The sequence below is a fragment of the Ranitomeya variabilis genome, chromosome 4 (assembly GCF_051348905.1).
Source record: "Ranitomeya variabilis isolate aRanVar5 chromosome 4, aRanVar5.hap1, whole genome shotgun sequence".
Taxonomy (NCBI): domain Eukaryota; kingdom Metazoa; phylum Chordata; class Amphibia; order Anura; family Dendrobatidae; genus Ranitomeya; species Ranitomeya variabilis.
In genome coordinates, this window is record NC_135235.1 from 443,630,821 (window position 1) to 443,649,818 (window position 18,998).

The 18,998-nt window shown below is 43.0% G+C and overlaps 1 protein-coding gene across 6 annotated transcripts in view; it reads left to right on the top strand.

The window, feature by feature from the left end:
* The first annotated feature begins 9,215 nt into the window (after positions 1-9,215).
* Positions 9,216-18,998, top strand: part of FADS6 (fatty acid desaturase 6) — a 34,095-nt gene continuing 24,312 nt past the window's right edge. The window contains exons 1-4 of one of the 6 annotated variants that reach the window (XM_077257609.1): positions 9,216-9,343; positions 10,181-10,279; positions 10,462-10,536; positions 16,694-17,158. In XM_077257609.1, the coding sequence (XP_077113724.1) occupies positions 16,831-17,158 (328 nt within the window). In that variant the 5' untranslated portion in view covers positions 9,216-9,343; positions 10,181-10,279; positions 10,462-10,536; positions 16,694-16,830. Of the gene's footprint in view, positions 9,344-10,180; positions 10,280-10,461; positions 10,537-11,444; positions 11,604-16,693; positions 17,159-18,998 lie in introns of all 6 variants that reach the window. The other 5 variants (XM_077257605.1, XM_077257606.1, XM_077257608.1 and 2 more) reach the window with 5 other exon arrangements.

Below are 18,998 nucleotides of genomic sequence, written 5' to 3' on the forward strand. Positions count from 1 at the left end.
CGCAGATAATGCAGTTAATTCCCAATGTCCACAGTTTTAAGTGTGCCATTAAAAAAACTGTTTAGGTTGGCCTGTCCCTTCATCTTACTAGTTCAACTTTTTTATGATGCTTACTTATACAGTACCATCGTATTCCACAGCACTTTTCAGATATTGTCATCGCTGTTCCCATTGGGGCTCACAATCTGAATTCCCTATCAGCTGAAGCGTAACTATTGCGGTCACAGAAAGATTGACATTCATCTGAAATGCATTGCTCCACAGAGATCTGATGGGTCCCTGCACCACAATACATGCTGCCGGCCATCAGAGCCTGGCAGCTGACATCAGTATGCATGTCACTTGTGGCGCATGGCAGTAGCGTCATGCCCTTCGCGCTACTTGCATGCTGAAGTCAGCTGCTGGCCTCTGCCCGCTGAGAAAATGGGGGAAGGTGAGTAGAACCGTTTATTGTTATGCATTAAAGAACTGGGGAGAACGGGGGACATATATAAAAGGATCGACCATGGAAGGAGAGACATATGCAGTATACCAGGATGGGGACATATATATATATCTTGAAGGGGCGCAGGATTTAGGATATATATACCTAGGGGGACATATATACCAGGATGAGGGATGTATATACCTGGAAAGGATCCAGGATGGGGGACATTACTAAATAATGGGGGAGTGGGGAAACACATACAGTATGTCCTTATAGAATTTAGAAAGCTACGAGATCCCACCCACCAGTGCATAGGTCCAAATTTCGCACCAGGGCCCATTGAAGGCTAGTTACGCCACAAAACCACACAAACATGGGAAGACATACAAATACTTTGTAGATATTGTCATTGGTGGGATTTGAACCCAGGACCCCAGCGATGCAAATCAACAGTGTTAACCACTGAGCCACCATGGTGCCAAACTTCTCAGTTATCCCTAACTACCATTTTTCCAAGAATCTGGTCCTATCATCTATTGCCACACATTTCATGTACTCAGCAGCACTTCATATCTGAACGTATTCAGATACTGGCTGGTGACTGATTTATGCAACTTTTATGAATACTTTTATGTATTATAAAATATGGCTTTACTATACAATACAAGCACTTTTTATCTCTTGTGTCACCCCTATTCCCTCATAGATTGTAAACTCTTGTGAGCAGGGTTCTCATTCCTCCAGATTAATTTGTTATATTATGCGTTACTCTGTAATGTCTGATATTGTTTGTATATATACCCTCTGATTATACGGTGCTGCGTAATATATTGGCGTCATATGAATAAAACTAAAAATGTTATTTATTTGAGGTGTTACTTTTCATTGTAATCCTAGCTGTGATGATAATGAAAAAAATTCACACAAAATTTGCATCGTATTTAGCTAAACAAGAATACAAAATTAATGCACTACAGGATTCAGCAGCGCCACAATGCAAAATACTGATGAAATATCCCCTCACGCACCTACCAGTATCTGTGTGAATGGCGGTATATACACCCTTATCTATGTGCACTTATAATACTGTACACTAGTGTTGAGCGATACCTTCCGATACTTGAAAGTATCGGTATCGGATAGTATCGGCCGATACCCGAAAAATATCGGATATCGCCAATACCGATACCCGATACCAATACAAGTCAATGGGACTCAAGTATCGGAAGGTATCCTGGATGGTTCCCAGGGTCTGAAGGAGAGGAAACTCTCCTTCAGGCCCTGGGATCCATATTCATGTAAAAAATAAAGAATTAAAATAAAAAATATGGATATACTCACCCGTCCGGCGGCCCCTGGACCTTACCGCTGTTAACCGGCAGCCTCCGTTCCTAAGAATGAGGAGTTTAGGACCTTAGATGACGTCGCGGCTGATGTCACGGCTTGTGATTGGTCGCGTGACCGCTCATGTGACCGCTCACGTGACCAATCACAAGCCGCGACGTCATCGCAGGTCCTAAACTCCTCATTCTTAGGAACGGAGGCTGCCGGTTAACAGCGGTAAGGTCCAGGGGCCGCTGGACGGGTGAGTATATCCATATTTTTTATTTTAATTCTTTATTTTTTACATGAATATGGATCCCAGGGCCTGAAGGAGAGTCTCCTCTCCTCCAGACCCTGGGAACCATACACTGGGAACTTCCGATATCACAAAAATATCAGAACTCGGTATCAGAATTCCGATACCGCAAGTATCGGCCGATACCCGATACTTGCGGTATCGGAATGCTCAACACTATGTACAACCACTCCCCATAGATGATAGGTGTGTGAGTGGTTGTTTCATCAGGATTTTGCAACTGCACCCTCTTTGCTTTTAGCCTAGGGGTAGTGTTATGATCCGGTGACCTTGGAGCCGCATGAGAGACTTTCTCAGGAGTAGGTGGTACCTGTACTGACCGCAAACCCTAAACTAACACCGCAACTAGAAGTAGCCGTGGGATGTACCTAACACGTCCTAGACACCTCGACACAGCCAGAGGACTAAATACCCCTATAGATGGAAATGGGAATTCTATCTTGCCTCAGAGCAGAACCCCAAAGGATAGGCAGCCCCCCACAAATATTGACTGTGAGTATAAGAGGAAAAACACACGCAGGCAGAAAAACAGGATTTAGCACAAGAGGCACTTCTAGCTAAATAGAAAAGGATAGGACAGAATTCTAAGCGGTCAGTATTAAAATCCTAAAAATATCCACAGCAGATAATACAAATATACTACATCTAACTAAAGACATAGAAAGTATATCTGCATCTCCTGAGAATCCAGCATGACTGAAAAATCCAAACAAAGTCTAAGCTGGACAAAAACACAATGAATTGCACTGAATTGCAAAGCACACTGCATGTGTGCACAGAGACAAAAAACCAGACACTTATCTTAGCTGAATTGGCAGCAGGGCATGAGGAGCCAGAGAGAGATGCAATCCCTCCAAGAAAAATGGACAACTGGCAAGGACTCATGGATCCTGCACACCTAAATACCTAATAGAGCTGAAATCAGCAGAAACACCTGCCCTGGATTACAACCCCAAGACAACTGCACTACCACCAACAACCACCGGAGGGAGCCCAAGAGCAGAATTCACAACAGTACCCCCCCTTGAAGAGGGGTCACCGAACCCTCACCAGAGCCCCCAGGCCGATCAGGACGAGCCAGATGAAAGGCACGGACCAAATCAGCAGCATGGACATCAGAGGCAAAAACCCAAGAATTATCCTCCTGGCCATAACCCTTCCATTTGACAAGGTACTGAAGCCTCCGCCTCGAAAAGCGAGAATCCAAAATCTTCTCAACCACATACTCCAACTCCCCATCAACCAACACAGGAGCAGGAGGATCAACCGAGGGAACAACGGGCACCACATTTTTCCGCAACAAAGATCTATGGAAAACATTATGGATGGCAAAAGAGGCCGGAAGGGCCAAACGAAAAGACACCGGATTGATAATCTCAGAAATCCTATAAGGACCAATAAACCGAGGCTTAAACTTAGGGGAAGAAACCTTCATAGGAACATGACGGGAAGACAACCAGACCAAATCCCCAACCCGAAGCCGGGAACCAACACACCGACGACGGTTAGCAAAACGCTGAGCCTCCTCCTGAGACAACACCAAATTGTCCACCACATGAGCCCAAATCTGCTGCAACCTGTCAACCACAGAATCCACACCAGGATAATCAGAAGGTTCAACTTGCCCCGAAGAAAAACGAGGATGAAAACCAAAATTACAAAAGAAGGGCGAAACCAAGGTAGCCGAACTAGCCTGATTATTAAGGGCAAACTCGGCCAATGGCAAGAAAGCCACCCAATCATCCTGATCAGCAGACACAAAGCATCTCAAATAAGTTTCCAAAGTCTGATTAGTTCGCTCGGTCTGGCCATTTGTCTGAGGATGAAATGCGGAAGAAAAAGACAAATCAATGCCCAGCCTAGCACAAAAGGCCTGCCAAAACCTAGAAACAAACTGGGAACCTCTGTCGGACACAATATTCTCCGGAATACCGTGCAAACGAACCACATGCTGAAAAAACAACGGAACCAAATCAGAAGAGGAAGGCAATTTAGGCAAAGGCACCAAATGAACCATCTTAGAAAACTGGTCACAAACCACCCAGATAACCGACATCCTCTGGGAAACCGGAAGATCTGAAATAAAATCCATAGAAATATGCACAGCAGATAATACAAATATACTACATCTAACTAAAGACATAGAAAGTATATCTGCATCTCCTGAGAATCCAGCATGACTGAAAAATCCAAAGTCTAAGCTGGACAAAAACACAATGAATTGCACTGAATTGCAAAGCACACTGCATGTGTGCACAGAGACAAAAAACCAGACACTTATCTTAGCTGAATTGGCAGCAGGGCATGAGGAGCCAGAGAGAGATGCAATCCCTCCAAGAAAAATGGACAACTGGCAAGGACTCATGGATCCTGCACACCTAAATACCTAATAGAGCTGAAATGAGCAGAAACACCTGCCCTGGATTACAACCCCAAGACAACTGCACTACCACCAACAACTACCGGAGGGAGCCCAAGAGCAGAATTCACAACAGGGTAGTGCATTAGTATTGTGAGCTGGTATTAGTAAATATGTCTGTCTTTTTTATTAGATGTTTTTTAAATTTCACATCTTTTTCACTGAGTTGCTTTTTATTTCAGTTTTGGGATTTGCAAGACAATAATAACTCTTGAATTTTTAAAATGTTTTTCTTTCACATATTTTCAGTTGGGTACAAGATGCAGCCAATCTCTGATGAATAAATAGCACACACAAACAAATATAACAACAAAACACTTTATTCTTTAACCCCTAAGTGAGCGAGCCAATTTTGACCTTAATGACCAGGTCAAATTTTTAAAATCTTACCAGTGTCACTTTATGTGGTAACTGGTGTCAGCTGATGGGACTACTGCTCCCATCAGTCGACGCCTGATGCTGATAATAACTGTGAGGGCAGGTGCGGCAGATGGGAATATTCATCAGCCGACACCTGCGCTGTAAATAAATAATAATAATAAACAAAAGTTCACCACTAGTTCGCAGTTCACGGGGAGAATTTCACTGCTGTGAATTAGAACTGCCATGACTTTCTCACGGTGCTAGTGGGGATCTCACCTAGGTCACCGCAGTGCAGCCTGGCTGGGAACGCAGACTCAGTGGCCGGCAGTAACCTTGATGAGGTCACCGCTAGTCACTGATGCTGTGCTTGCAGCAGCTCATTCACCAGTGGTTCTGTAAGGCTACTTTCACATTAGCGTCGTGCACTGCACATCGCAATGCGACGTTGTAGCGCACCGACGCATAGTGTTCAAGCGCCGCACAATGGGGGCAGCGGATGCTGTTTTTCAATGCATCCGCTGCCCCATTGTGAGGTGTGGGGAGGAGGGGGCGGGAACGACGGGAACGACGCACCAAAAACGTTACAAGCAACGGTTTTTGGTGGCGACGGTCCGGCGCAACCGTCGCACGACGGTTGCGACGTGTGGCAAAGCGTCGCACTGCGTCGCTAATGCAAGTCAATGGAGAAAAAACGCATCCTGCAAGCACTTTTGCAGGATGCGCTTTTTCTCCAAAAGGACGCATAGCGACGTGCAGTGCACGACGCTAGTGTGAAAGTAGCCTAAGGAGGAAGACCGGGCTGCGGGTACCTGTACTGAGCTGGGTCCGAAACTCTTGAGGCTGCCTCCCTTGTTGCCTGGGGGAAAGAATGAGGAACGGGACCAACCTCATGACCCGGGTAGGAGGGGCAATATGAAAGGAAAAGCGCCCGCAGCAGCTGGCAGTTTGGCGCAAACCAACAGCAGCGTGCAGCCAGGTGAGCAACGTGCTCTGTCCTCTGAGCACCAGCGCCGCAACGGGCTGCGTTTTTTGGCCCCTGCTGCCTGCAGCAGGAATGCTGCAGAGTGCTGTGCACTCAGTAGCTGCAAGAGACAGAAGTGCCGTGTGCTCAGTAGCTGCCAGAGACAGAAGTGCTGTGCGCTCAGTGACTGTGAGTACCGCGCACGAGGAGAGAAGGCCGATTATTGGACAGACTTTTGTGGCCTAACCTGACACTTGCTTCCCGCCCCTTTACGTTTGACTCTGAGAGTGCTGGGGCCTTGTTTGTTTCGGCCGCACATGCTTATGGACTAGGGACTCAGCGGAAGGTACCAGAGACTGACCGCTGCCACCAGAAGACAGACCATCGCTAAAAGGACCCCATCTGGGGACATCGCCTGGCCACTGTCGGTTCTACAACCCCCTGCGGGATCACCTGCTGCAGAGGACCATACTGGACAGATTAAGTTCCTTCATTGGACTGCTATTTTTACAGTTGCTAGCCTTATTATTCCCCTTTTAGCCATTAACCACCCTGCGAGTAGTGAATACCTTGTTTTATTAAATTGTTACATCTTGTTAACCCTTGCTCTGCCTCCTGTTTGTCACTGCATCCCGAAACCTGCTTACAGTTCTCAGCCTGGACGGTTGCATCTTGGCACCGTTCAGGTTGAAAACTGATTATCCCCCAGACATGGATTATAGCATGGGACAGAACGATGGATAGGTGAGGGATATTGTTGTTTTTTATTTTTGTTTTGTTACAGGAGACGAGGGATTCAGTGGAATTAGGGGTTAGGTGAGTATAACTGTGTTTGTTATTTTTAAATAAAAAGTAAAAGTTTTTGTTTTGTTTTGATTAAAATAAAAGACTTTATTCTGTCTGTGTCTTTACCTTATAACTATAGGATTAGTAATAGGTGGGTGTCTTATACATGCCTCTCCATTAGTAAGCTGTGGGCTTGATGTCAGCTGACAATACAAAAGTGACAACAACTCCACAAGCATTAACTCCACTTGCCTCCGCCACACTGCAAGTGAGAAGAGCTGAGTAAAGCAACAGAAGTGGTGCATCTAATAGATGTGCCCTTCTGGGCATCTGGAGGCTGCTATTTTTAGGCTGGGGGATGCAATATCCATGGCCCCTTACCAGCCTGACAATACCAGCCTGTGACGATTCTAAGACAAAAAACAAGAAGTGGACCCACTGGACCGCGATGACGATCCCCTCACGGACGAGCTGACCAGATAGACCACCCCCTATACAGGGAGAGTTAGGGGCAGGCCCGAGAGTGACTATCACCACGGAAGCTGGGGAACCAGAGCAGAAAAGAGACACTAGACTGGCAGTAGCGGCAGAGACACAGGACTATGGAAACACAGGAGCTGGCGGGGGTACTGCAGAGAGACAGGACTGAAGAGACACAGGACTGCAGATACTCAGGGACTGGCGAGGATACTGCAGAGACACAGGACTGAAGAGACACAGGACTGCAGATACTCAGGGACTGGCGAGGGTACCGCAGAGACACAGGACTGTAGCTAGAAGAAACAAGAGGAGAACCAAAATCAGCATATAAATGCACAGAGGGAGCGTGCGGCCAAGAGCAGTTGAATACACAAAAGATCATCAGGCACAGGGGTGAGGAAGAGGCAGGAAGATATAGCAGCGCTTCGCATTACTTCCGGTTGAGAGTCCTCCAGGAAGATAGAGAGGACATGACAGGAAGTACCAGCAGGGAGATTAGAAGTGCGCGCGCGCAGAACTGAACCTGGCGTGCGCGCGCACCTGAGAAGGAACAGAAGCTGGGAGTGAGCGCTGGGAAGAGAACGCTGCAGCACAGGAGCTGCGCCGAGACACCGAGGACACGTAAGTATGACAGGGCGCAGCGAGCGGCAGTGGCATGACACAGCTCCCAGGTGTCTGCTTTAGTAAGGCTGGTTGTCAAAAATGTGCTGACTCCACACCGTTTTTTTAAATTATTTATTTAAATAATTTAAAAATATGGCATGGGAACCCCTCTATTCTTGATAACCAGCCTTGCTGAAGCTGACAACTGAGGGTTGTGGCCCCCAGCTGTGAGATTTGCCTGGCTGGTTATCAAAAATAGGGGGTAACCCACGGCATTTTCTTTTTAAATTATTTATTTAGAGCGCAGGTGCCGTCTGATGAATGCTCCATCAGCTGCTCTAGCTCTCACTTGTCATGATCCAGGCCGGGTTTTGTATCCCGTCTCTCATTCCCAGTCTGATCATGTCAAGAGTTAACTTTGCTCTGTGTCATTCTGGGTTTGAGTTTGCTATTTAGCTCCGCTGCATCCTGCAGGCGGTGTCAGTTAGAGTTTCTGCCTACAGCGTGTATAGCTGACTCTGCATACCCTGATTCATCCTGCTGCTTTTGCTGACTTGTACCCGTGTCTGTTTATTCCCCACTTCCCATCCCCACTTGGCTTGGACTATTTCCTGTCTTTGGCATATCTGCTCCTGACCGGTATTGACCCATTAGGCTTGTTTCTGACTCTGTGCTTGATTATTCCTTTTGTAGTGGGCTACAGACTAATATCGACAGACTACAGACTAATATCGACCCCGCTTGTTTACTATTCCGCTGCCACCTTGTGGTGGCCTCGCTGCTGCGCTGCAGGTCTGCTTCTGCTGTGTGCAGTCCTCTCACCACTCTATTGCCATCTAGTGGAGCTACATCTACCTGCATAGCAGCAGCTTGACATCACGGTTATTAACGGAAACAGGCTTCAGCTGATGGGATCAGTAGTCCCATCAGCTGACACCAATGACTGTAGGTAAACTTTATACCTCCGATCACAGCTACGGTCTCACGCTGTCATCTGAAGGCATGGGAACCACAGCTGTCTTACTGGCGGTGATAATTTTACCGCCGATCAGAAGCCGTGTTTGTTGCGCTATCATGCACATGACAGCACGGCAAACACCTGGTGTTCAGGGAGCCGTACCCGAACAGTAACACAGACTTCCTGGTGAAGTCTATGTTCAGTGTCTGTGCCCAAACAGTAGGAGTTCAGTACGGATGCTGAACTTTACTGTTCGTGTTCGCCCTCTACTCAGTATCTTTATACTAGTAGTATTTAATATATACAGAGGATAAAAATGTTTAAACACCCATGTTAACATGGCAGGTTTTTGTCATGTAAAAAAAATAATACCAAGAAGAATCATGTCAAAATGTTTCCACCTTTAATGTAACCGAAATGCTGTACACACATTATAATATCTCTCTCCGTATATAAATAGAGAGAGAGGTATCTATTAGTGTGTCCTGTCATGTGTTTGTCCTGAGGAAGGAGTCGTTATTGACTTTGAAATGCTTTTACAATAATCAACTTTTCATTTTAATTACTTTGTCTTCGTATCTTGGAATCAGCAGCACATTTGAAATCCACTATTTCTGCTTGTATATCACAATTTTGATCATCTGTGGACATTGCAGCAACTGTCAGTCAGGCCATAATAGTGGTTGTGCTAAACACGACCCTATAAGGTGAGCAAATTACCCTTATCTTTCACCCTTTTATACTTCGATAAGACTCTATTTCGCATTTCACATTTTTTATAATGTGTCCTGTATCAGTCAGTTTGTAACTGAAATACTGCAATCATATAGTTGGATGTGCCCTGCGCTGAGCGGCATGGTGGAGATCGGCTCCCTCTACACTAACCTGCACCTTTAGCTCAGTCGCTGCTGCTTCACCAACCTGTGGTCGGCCGCTCCTGCTGCAATCACCGCCCACATCAAAGAACTGTTCCTAATTCCACTAAAATTTTTGTGATTATGGATATTATATACATAGATTACATTTGTTGTCCTGGGACAAATACTCTGCGCCTAGGCGGATGTATTTTCTGTTACAGGCACCATCATACTACAGTGCTAGTATATGTCTGTCACTTTGGCACTTAAATCAACAGTAATTGATTCACAATGTATTGAGTAAGACGAATTGAATACTATGTAATACACACTTAACCATTATAATGTATTCCTGGGTCAGAAGTCATCTATGGATGACACATTGCACCAACAGAAGAAAGCAGGTCAAAGCTGTTAGTTACGAGATCCGATGTCTGGTCTTCGTATGATCTCTGATCGTTTTTAAAGCAAATCCTCTTTGTTATATTAGTCAACATGTTATGAGCCAGTAACTTTTCCTATAAATTACTATATGAATATGCACTTATCTTTCTGAGTCTTGTTTATTTGACCTCATGTTAAATGTAACCCTGAAATAAACCATCTTCTAATTAGCTTCTGTGATTCATTGTCTTTATCATACGAATTGCAATGTCCCCTCCCTGCTATTCCATCTTGTCCTACAAGTCAGGCGAGATACTGAAACAGGCAGAGATCACAGAAACTTGTGCAGAGCGAACAGCAAAGGGTCCTCAGGAGGTCTGAGAGTCCATATAGTCCATGAAGGTGAGAACTTTGATTTAGAGTCATTACTTCTCTATACCTAATGTGTAATTACAATGTATGGTTTATTCTGTAATCTTTGCATAATGACAGTGCCTTCTTGGCAGAACTGTAGAAATAGTGATCCTGATCCTGGAATAAATCAAGTTTGCCAGTAACATTGATCATTATTACCACAATTATAGATCAGACTTTCAAATGGTGACAACCCGTTTCCTCTATGATATTTGATGTGAAACTAGGAGCTTTTTCTTTGGCAGGTATAACCTTTACTACATTTCTATATACTTAGAAGGCTAATTAAGATTTAAGTATTTTTGATATGCTATAGCCTTGTTTAGTAATGTTGATCGGCAGGGGTCTGGGTCCAAAGACACCCAATGATTGTTCAAGTGAAATGGCAAAAGCAACTAATCCTTAAGTGTCAACAGAGCGGTTTACAGACCCATAGACTTCCCACCGTTTCCCTACACTGCTCTATTCTCCCTTGAATCTGTCTGCTCCTTTGGTTTTAGCAAATATGGAGAGGGTCTCAGGATCTAGATATCCTCGAAATTAAAACTATACAAGGGGGGCTATAACATTATAGAGAACTGATAAAAGTTTAGTTTTTTTTAATGTAACCCTAATTCCAAAATAAGTTAAGATTCTGTCTAAAACATAAAGAAAACAAGGATGCAATGATTTTAAAAGTTCTTATAACCATATTTTATTCACAACAGAACATAGAACACAGGTCATTTTAGTCGAAAACAAAAAAACAACTTTTTTTTTAGCAATTGATGGCAGCAACACATCTCAACAAAAGTTGGGACAGGGTTAACAAAAGGCTAATAAATTAAATGGTATTAATAAATCTGTAGGTTCAATTTTCAAGTCACATGACTGTAATAAAAGCAAAAAAGGGGCCGACACATCTGTTTGCATAAGTGCGATGTGCAGGTGCACATACACAATATGGCCAATAACAGACAAAACCTAGGATAAAACAATGCGTAGACACACTGCACTAAGTAAATAAATTGTAACACATGTAAATAACATAGTGTACTACTTGATTAAAATTTTTAATTTTGATTTAAAAAAGTATAAAAGCCACCCCACTGCGATAAAGTATATCCAATTAGAATCATCCCTAACACTAATGTTTTACCTCACTATGTGCCAGCAGGCCTCAAAATAGATGGAGCGGGGGCAGAGCAGGACCATAGCCTGACTGTTTTGGGACCTGCCTGGACAAAAGCTGAAAATATAACATAGACAGACCAATAGTAACTGACAACCAGCATGTTCGTGTCAAACCAACATGTTGGGTTTCTATGAGGAGGTAAGTGCAAATCTGGATGTTGGTAATGCAGCTGATGTGATTTATCCAGACTCTACAAAGGCATTTTATACTGTACCACATACAGTTGTGCTCAAAAGTTTACATACCCCGGCAGAATTTTTGCTTTCTTGGCATTTTTTTCAGAGAATAGGAATGATAACACCAAAACATTTTCTCCACTCATGGTTAGTGGTTGGGTGAAACCATTTATTGTCAAACTACTTTGTTTTCTCTTTTTAAATCATAATGACAACCCAAAACATCTAAATGATCTCGATCAAAAGTTCACATATCCTGGTGATTTTGGCCTGATCACATGCACAGAAGTTGACACAAATGGGTTTGAATGGCTACTAAAAGTAATATCCTCATCTGTTTGCTTGTAATCAGTGTGTCTGCATAAAAGCTGAGAGAGTTTCTGGGATGCAGACAGACTCTTCCATCTTTCATCCAGCCACTGATGCTTCTGGATTGTGAGTCATGGGGAAAGCAAAAAATGGACAACGGTAGTTGATCTGTATAAAACCGGAAAGGAATACAAAAAGATATCCAAGGAATTGATAATACCAGTCAGAAGCGTTCAAACTGTGATTAACAAATGGAAAATCAGGGGCTCTGTAAAAACAAAACCATGGTCAGGTAGACCAACAAAAATGTCGTCTACAACTGCCAGGCAAATTGTGCGGGATGCAAAGAAAAACCCACACACAACATCAGCTGTTCAGGACTCTCTGAAAACTAGCGGTGTGGCAGTTTCAAGATGCACAATAAGGAGGCACTTGATGAAAAATGGGATACATGGCGAGTCACCAGATGAAAGCCATTACTGTGCAATTGCCACAAAGTATCTCGCCTACAATACGCAAAACAGCACAGAGACAAGCCTCAAAACTTATGGAACAAGGTAATTTGGAGTGATGAGACCAAAATTGAACTTTTTGGCCACAACCACAAACGTTACATTTGGAAAGCGGTAAACAAGGCCTATGATGAAAGGAACACCATTCCTACTGTAAAGCACAGAGGTGGATCACTGATGTTTTGAGGATGTGTGAGCTACAAAGGCACAGGACACTTGGTCAAAGTTGAAGGAAAGATGAATGCAGCATGTTATCAGCAAATACTGTAGGCAAATTTGCACTCATCAGCCCGGAAGCTGCACATGGGACGTACTTGGACATTCCAACATGACAACGATACAAATCACAAGGCCAAGTTGAACTGTCATTGGCTACAGCAGAACAAAGTGAAGGTTCTGGAGTGGCCATCTCAGTCTCCTGACCCCAATATCATTGAGCCACTCTGGGGAGATCTCAAGCACATAGTTCATGCTAGACAGCCCAGGAATTTACAGGAACTGGAGGCTTTTTGCCAAGAAGAGTGAGCAGCTTTACCATCTGAGAAAATAAAGAACATCATCCACAACTTCCACAAAAGACTTCAGGCTGTCATTGATGTTAGTGGGTGCAAAGCACGGTAATAAGAAATGGGGTATGTGAACTTTTGATCAGGGTAATTTGGATGTTTTGGTTGTCATTATGATTTAAAAAGAGAAAACACAGTAGTTTGACAATAAATGGCTTCACCCAGCCACTAACCATGAGTGGAGAAAAAGTTTTGGTGTTATCATTCATATTCTCTGAAAAAAGGCCAAGAACGCAAAAATTCTGCCGGGGTTTGTTAACGTGTTAGCACAACTGTAGCAGCCTTATACTAAAGCCACAGAAGCAAAGACTGGGGGAAACTATATGCAGATGGGTAGGGAATTGGCTAGGTGACAGGAAACAAAGAGTCATCATAAATAGTACGTTCTCTAAATGGGATATAGTCAGCAGTGGGATACCGCAGGGATCTGTGCTAGGACCAATCTTTTTTAACCTCGTTATTAAAGGGAACCTTCAGCAGGATTGTGCCCAGTAACCTACAGACAATGTCAGGTCGGCGCGGTTATACTAATTTAAATTATACCTTGGTTGTTGAAATCCATCTTGTGGTTGTACTTTCATTTTTATTTTTAGTTTTGAGTTAATGATATGCTCGAGCTCCGGGCGGCCTGTGGGATGGGGGGGAGGGTTCTTTATGTGGTGCTCTGCTTAGGTATTCATCTGTATGGCTTCTGATAGGTCACTGATCCCTCAGTGACCTGCCCCCTGGTTTACATAATGAATATAATATGGTTTGAAAAAAAAATCACATTCGGAAGGCAGGCACCCGCGGCTGTGCCTGAGCTGCAGCATGATCACATCTATAATATCCATTTAATCATTTTATTTAGTGAAATCAATTTGTTCAGAAAAAAATTCTTTATCAAAATGGCGCTGGCAGCACCTGTGCAGTGGCATGTATCGGCGATCCAATAGATGATACTGCACAGGAGCTGCTGGCGTCATTTTGCTAGAGGAAAAAAAATTGTCTCCGCCAAGATGGTGCAGACAAATTTTTTTTCTTCCTCTAGCAGAATGGCACCAGTGGTGCCTGCGCAGTAGCATCTATCGGACCGCTGATAGATGCTACTGCACAGGCGCCGCCGGCAACATCTTGGTGGAGGCAATTTTTTTTCTGCTAATAAAATGGCGCCGGCAGCGCATGCCCAGTAACATCTATCAGATTGCCGATAGATGCTACTGTGCAAGCGCGGCCGGCACCATTTTGAGAAAGATTTTTTTTCAAACCATAATATATTCAGTATGTAAAACAGGGAGCAGGTTATTGAGGGATCAGTGACCTATCAGAAGCCATACAGATGAATAGCTAAGCAGAGCACCATATGAAGACCCCCCCACAGGCCGCCACAGGGCATAAGAATCTCATTAACTGAAAACTACAAATAAAGATTAAACAACAACCACAACACGGATTTCATCAACCAAGGTCTAATTTTAATCAGTATAGCAGCGCCAACCTGACAGCATCTGTGGGTTACTCAGCACAATCCTGCTGACAGTTTCCCTTTAATGACTTTGTGGATGGGACAAGGAGAATGACTTGGGTATTTTGGTTACAAATAAGCTGACCAGCAATACTCAATGTCAAGCAGCAGCTGCAAAAGCAAACAAGATTTTAGGGTGTATAAAAAGTGAGATAAAATCATGTGATCCCAACTGTCACGTACTCACTTCTCAGCACATGACTTGGGGTTGCAACTGCAAGGGTTAGTCCAGCATTCAACCTCTGTCCTATGCTGTAATGGGAGCATAAATCACACACCGACCTAGGCCACACACCCGATCATACACGCTGCCACCACTCACCGAACACACGAGTCCCAGAAATATTACTACTACTGTCTGCCAATCATAAGGCTGACACAGTTTAAAGCTATGGTTTCTTTAGAACATGCAAGGTTAAACTTGTTAAAGTTTTATGCTTTAATACAAAAAGGTACAGTGCGTACAATAAAAAGGGTATAAAAATATGGTAATAAAAAGACATACAAATATACAAAACAGTTATAAAAATAAACAGGAGAAAACTTACAGAAATACCTAACTTTGCAGTCTGCTTTCTGCTCCCTGAGGGGTGGACGAATATGGAATGGAACACATCAGCTTGGCTGCCCTCAATCTGTAAACCACTTTGTATGCGTACAAGCCTACTTTATAGAGTTAACTTGGAGGTCAGATTTCTAGAACAGGCTCTCAGGTTAATATTATAATTGCTTGTTTTTTATTGGAACACGGCTGCTCCCCCAATGAATATATTATTTTCCTCTGAACACTCTTAGTGTTCTAAAGTTTCTCACAGATAGATAGTGTCAGGCTGTAATTGACATCGCTGTCCAAAAGAGCTAGAAGGTGTGAAATGTTTCCCTTTCCTGATTCCCATTAAGGCCCCCTGGCGAGATTGGAGACAGCTGACTGCCCTCTCAGGACAACATATGCTGTGACCCCTGTGAGACCTGCAGTCTCAGGACAGATGTTAAATTACTGCTGGTTACACATGTAAATTTATACATATTTCACTACACACATATATACCTATACATATTTCACTACACCAACTTATTGAACTGTTGTCTTTACACTTTACACAGCGTGCCAACCTTTTTGGAATTGGGGCTTTGTGTATGTAGCATAATTATATATATATATATATATATATATATATATATATCTACATTATAAAGTGAATCAAAGATAATGCAGACAGCAGAGGGCTTAAAGACATGCCAGTACACGGGCTCCCAGTTTTCAAATACCTTAGTATGGCGAACCTTTTTTCTGTCTCTATAACAAGCCACATATAATTATGAGCAATTTAGTTAATTGTATATTATATATTATATAGCGCCATTAATTCGACAGCACTTTACAGACATCGGCACTGTCCCCACTCGGACTCACAATATAGATTCCTTATTAGCATGTTTTTGGAGTATGGGAGGAAACTGGAGTACCTGGAGGAAACCCACAGAGAACATACAAACTTCTTGCAGATGTTGTCCTTGGTGGCATTTGAACCCAGGACCCCAGCGCTGCAAAGCTAACCACTGAGCCACCATTCTGCCTGATCAGACATCGATGACCTATCCTAAGGGTAAGCCATCAATGTTAAAGTAGATCATCAATGTCTGATTGGTGAGGTTAAGAAACCCAGCAACCTTGCCTGCCAGCTGTTCCCAGTGTTGGCAGCGGCAGGAACTGCTCAGTAACGGAGCTGTACAGCACAGTTACGTAAACTGTATAGTGGCTGCGGCCAGTTACTGCACATCCGCCCCCTATTCAAATCAATTGGGGGTGGATGTGCAGTACCCCATCGCTCCCGCTGTACAGTCAATGGAGCTGTGCAGCTCTGTAACTGAGTATTTCCTGACACTGCCAACATCAGGAATAGCGTATTGGTGGGGTGCTGAGTGTTGCACCCCAACTGATCAGACATTGATGACCTATCCCAAGGATAAGCCATCAATGTTAATGTCATGGACGCCCCCTTTAGCTGAAAACTGTGCCACAAAAAAATCTTCTATACATGAGGTATGGCTTTCATAAGAATATGTTCTTTGGAAAACTTGTCACCTTATAAAAATGCACTGTACTCTTATTCATTACATTTTTGAATGACTGCCACTATTTTATTTTATTTTATTTCAGCAAACTTGACGAGAAGAAATTTGAAAGGCAAACAAATCACATTTCACAACACTCAGCTGTTAGCAAGGTGACATATACTACTGGAAGTTATTTGTTACAGTCTGGGTCTTTGTTGTGTTTGCTTTAAAAGAAAAAAAATGGAAGAAGAAGTGGAGGAAAATAGACCCAGACAAGTGACTGGTCAGTGTCTTCAATTATCCAACATGGAGGGAGCAGAGATTCATCAGTCAGAAGAATGCTCAGTGATTCATAGGACAATAGGGGACAGAGGGCACTCACCAGACTGTGGCACAGACTCTGCAAAGGATCAACTGGCAAAACCCAACAATATAGACAAAGATGAAAGTGGCACAATGCGGGAACTAAATCAGATGGTGCAGATAGTATGGAAAAACAGCAGCTGGTGGGAAAGACATGGAATAGACTGGAGTATCATTGGACTGGCATTCTGTATATTACCTATTGGTAAGTAACCCTTCACAATTACAGTATTAGAAATCCAACAAAAAATATTTATTATGTTCTTAATTTGTCCCCAAAATACATATGGAACAATGCAAAGGGGAAAAAAGTCTCCCACCATATAAATTATATCTTATGGGAAAGATGGTTTAGATTCCAGAGTGTGTCCCTAAAAAGTCTAACACTGTCCAATAAGTGTCAAGCAAGAATGTCAGAATATGGAACACACCCCTTTTAAAATTGGGAATGAAGGCACTTAGTTGACAAAGGTTTTGCCCTAATGTAATATTAATATGTAACTATTTAAACTAAGCACTTTTCTAATGCACTTTAATTAAAAAATCCCTACTCTTCCACTGTAACTTCCCATCTGCATTTTTTTTACATCCTACAATGTTTTGTTTGAGTCTCCCAGCATGCTATGGAGATTCTAAAATGAGACGTCATCATGGAGCAGAGGTTGCAGCCACAGCCGCAGCAACTGAACCCACCCTGAATTGACCCGTCATCAGAGACAACCCTTTTTAGGGGCTGGGCTATTCTCTGCTATACTGAGCACATAACAGTTGTTAATACTGGTGCATGCTCGGTATGCTATCCCAGCTCGCTAATGTGATACTTTCATTGCATGTTGACAGTGCACTCCCAAGTCTGCTACAAATAAAAGTGACAAGCTGGCAAGACAGCTCTTCCCTGACACCAGTGCGCTTCCTTGCCGGCTATAAAAAAGTATCAAACTCATCACTTCTCTTTAGAGCTGCTCAGGGAGCGCTCTGTCAGTGCTCAATGAAAGTAACACAGCGGCAGGAGCAGCATACTGAGCATGCATCAGTATTGACCAATGAATGCTCAGTATAGCAGAGAATAGCCCAGCCCCTGAAACGGGTCATCCCTGATGACGGTCTTTTCAGGGGTAACTCCAGCAGCTCCAGCAGTGACCGCAGTACCTGACCCATGATGACTGCTCGTTTCATAATTTCATATGTAAGAAAACAAGTGATAGCAAGTTAGAGTACAGAGGTACCTTTAGGGAATGTTTAATTGAATATATGGAATAGTTAGAGATTACTATTAATTTTAGTTACATTTTGGACAACCCCTTTAATTCATGATTGTTTTGGAGGAATAACACAAAGGAGAAAAGGTCACAATGCAAAGTCATAAGAAAAGGTGTTCCAGAGTTATACAGGGAATAAACTCTCAGGATACATGGCAGATCCTCATACATATATGTCATCAAGAAATGGCCTATAGTGTAATTCAGGTTTTTGTTTTAAATGTATATTTTAAAATTGTTGAAATTTTTTTCTACATCACAATGTTTGTTAAAAAGAAAAAATATAAATTCTGCAATTTTCACTAGGGATTTTTCAGACTCTCTATTTTTTAGACTCTCAATTCTCATTGTCTCCTTAAACAACACATATACATTAGCCAGTGTTTATAAAAAATGTACAAAGATGATACAAAATGCGAACAAAACAATATGGTCTATACAATTATATAAAATAAAAGAGATAACCAAAGAAAATTACTAAACTATGTCACAGAAATGGCTCAGAGCTTAGCGGAGGCAGTTACTCCTTAGGAAAGTGGACAGAGCTGGAAGCTGGAAGGTGTAGCTTCCAGGACTTACAGAATACAAAATCCCAATTTCTTATTTTTGTTAGATCAAGGTTACACGCACATACATACCTCTCCCTGTGGTGAGCTCATATGAGGTCCGGTTGTGGGATGTACTAGGTATTTTAGAACTTTATGAGATCCACAACTTAAAGGATATCTTTACCCCTAGAGGTCACAAGCAGTAGATATTGTTGTTATGTTTCTTATCATGATTTTA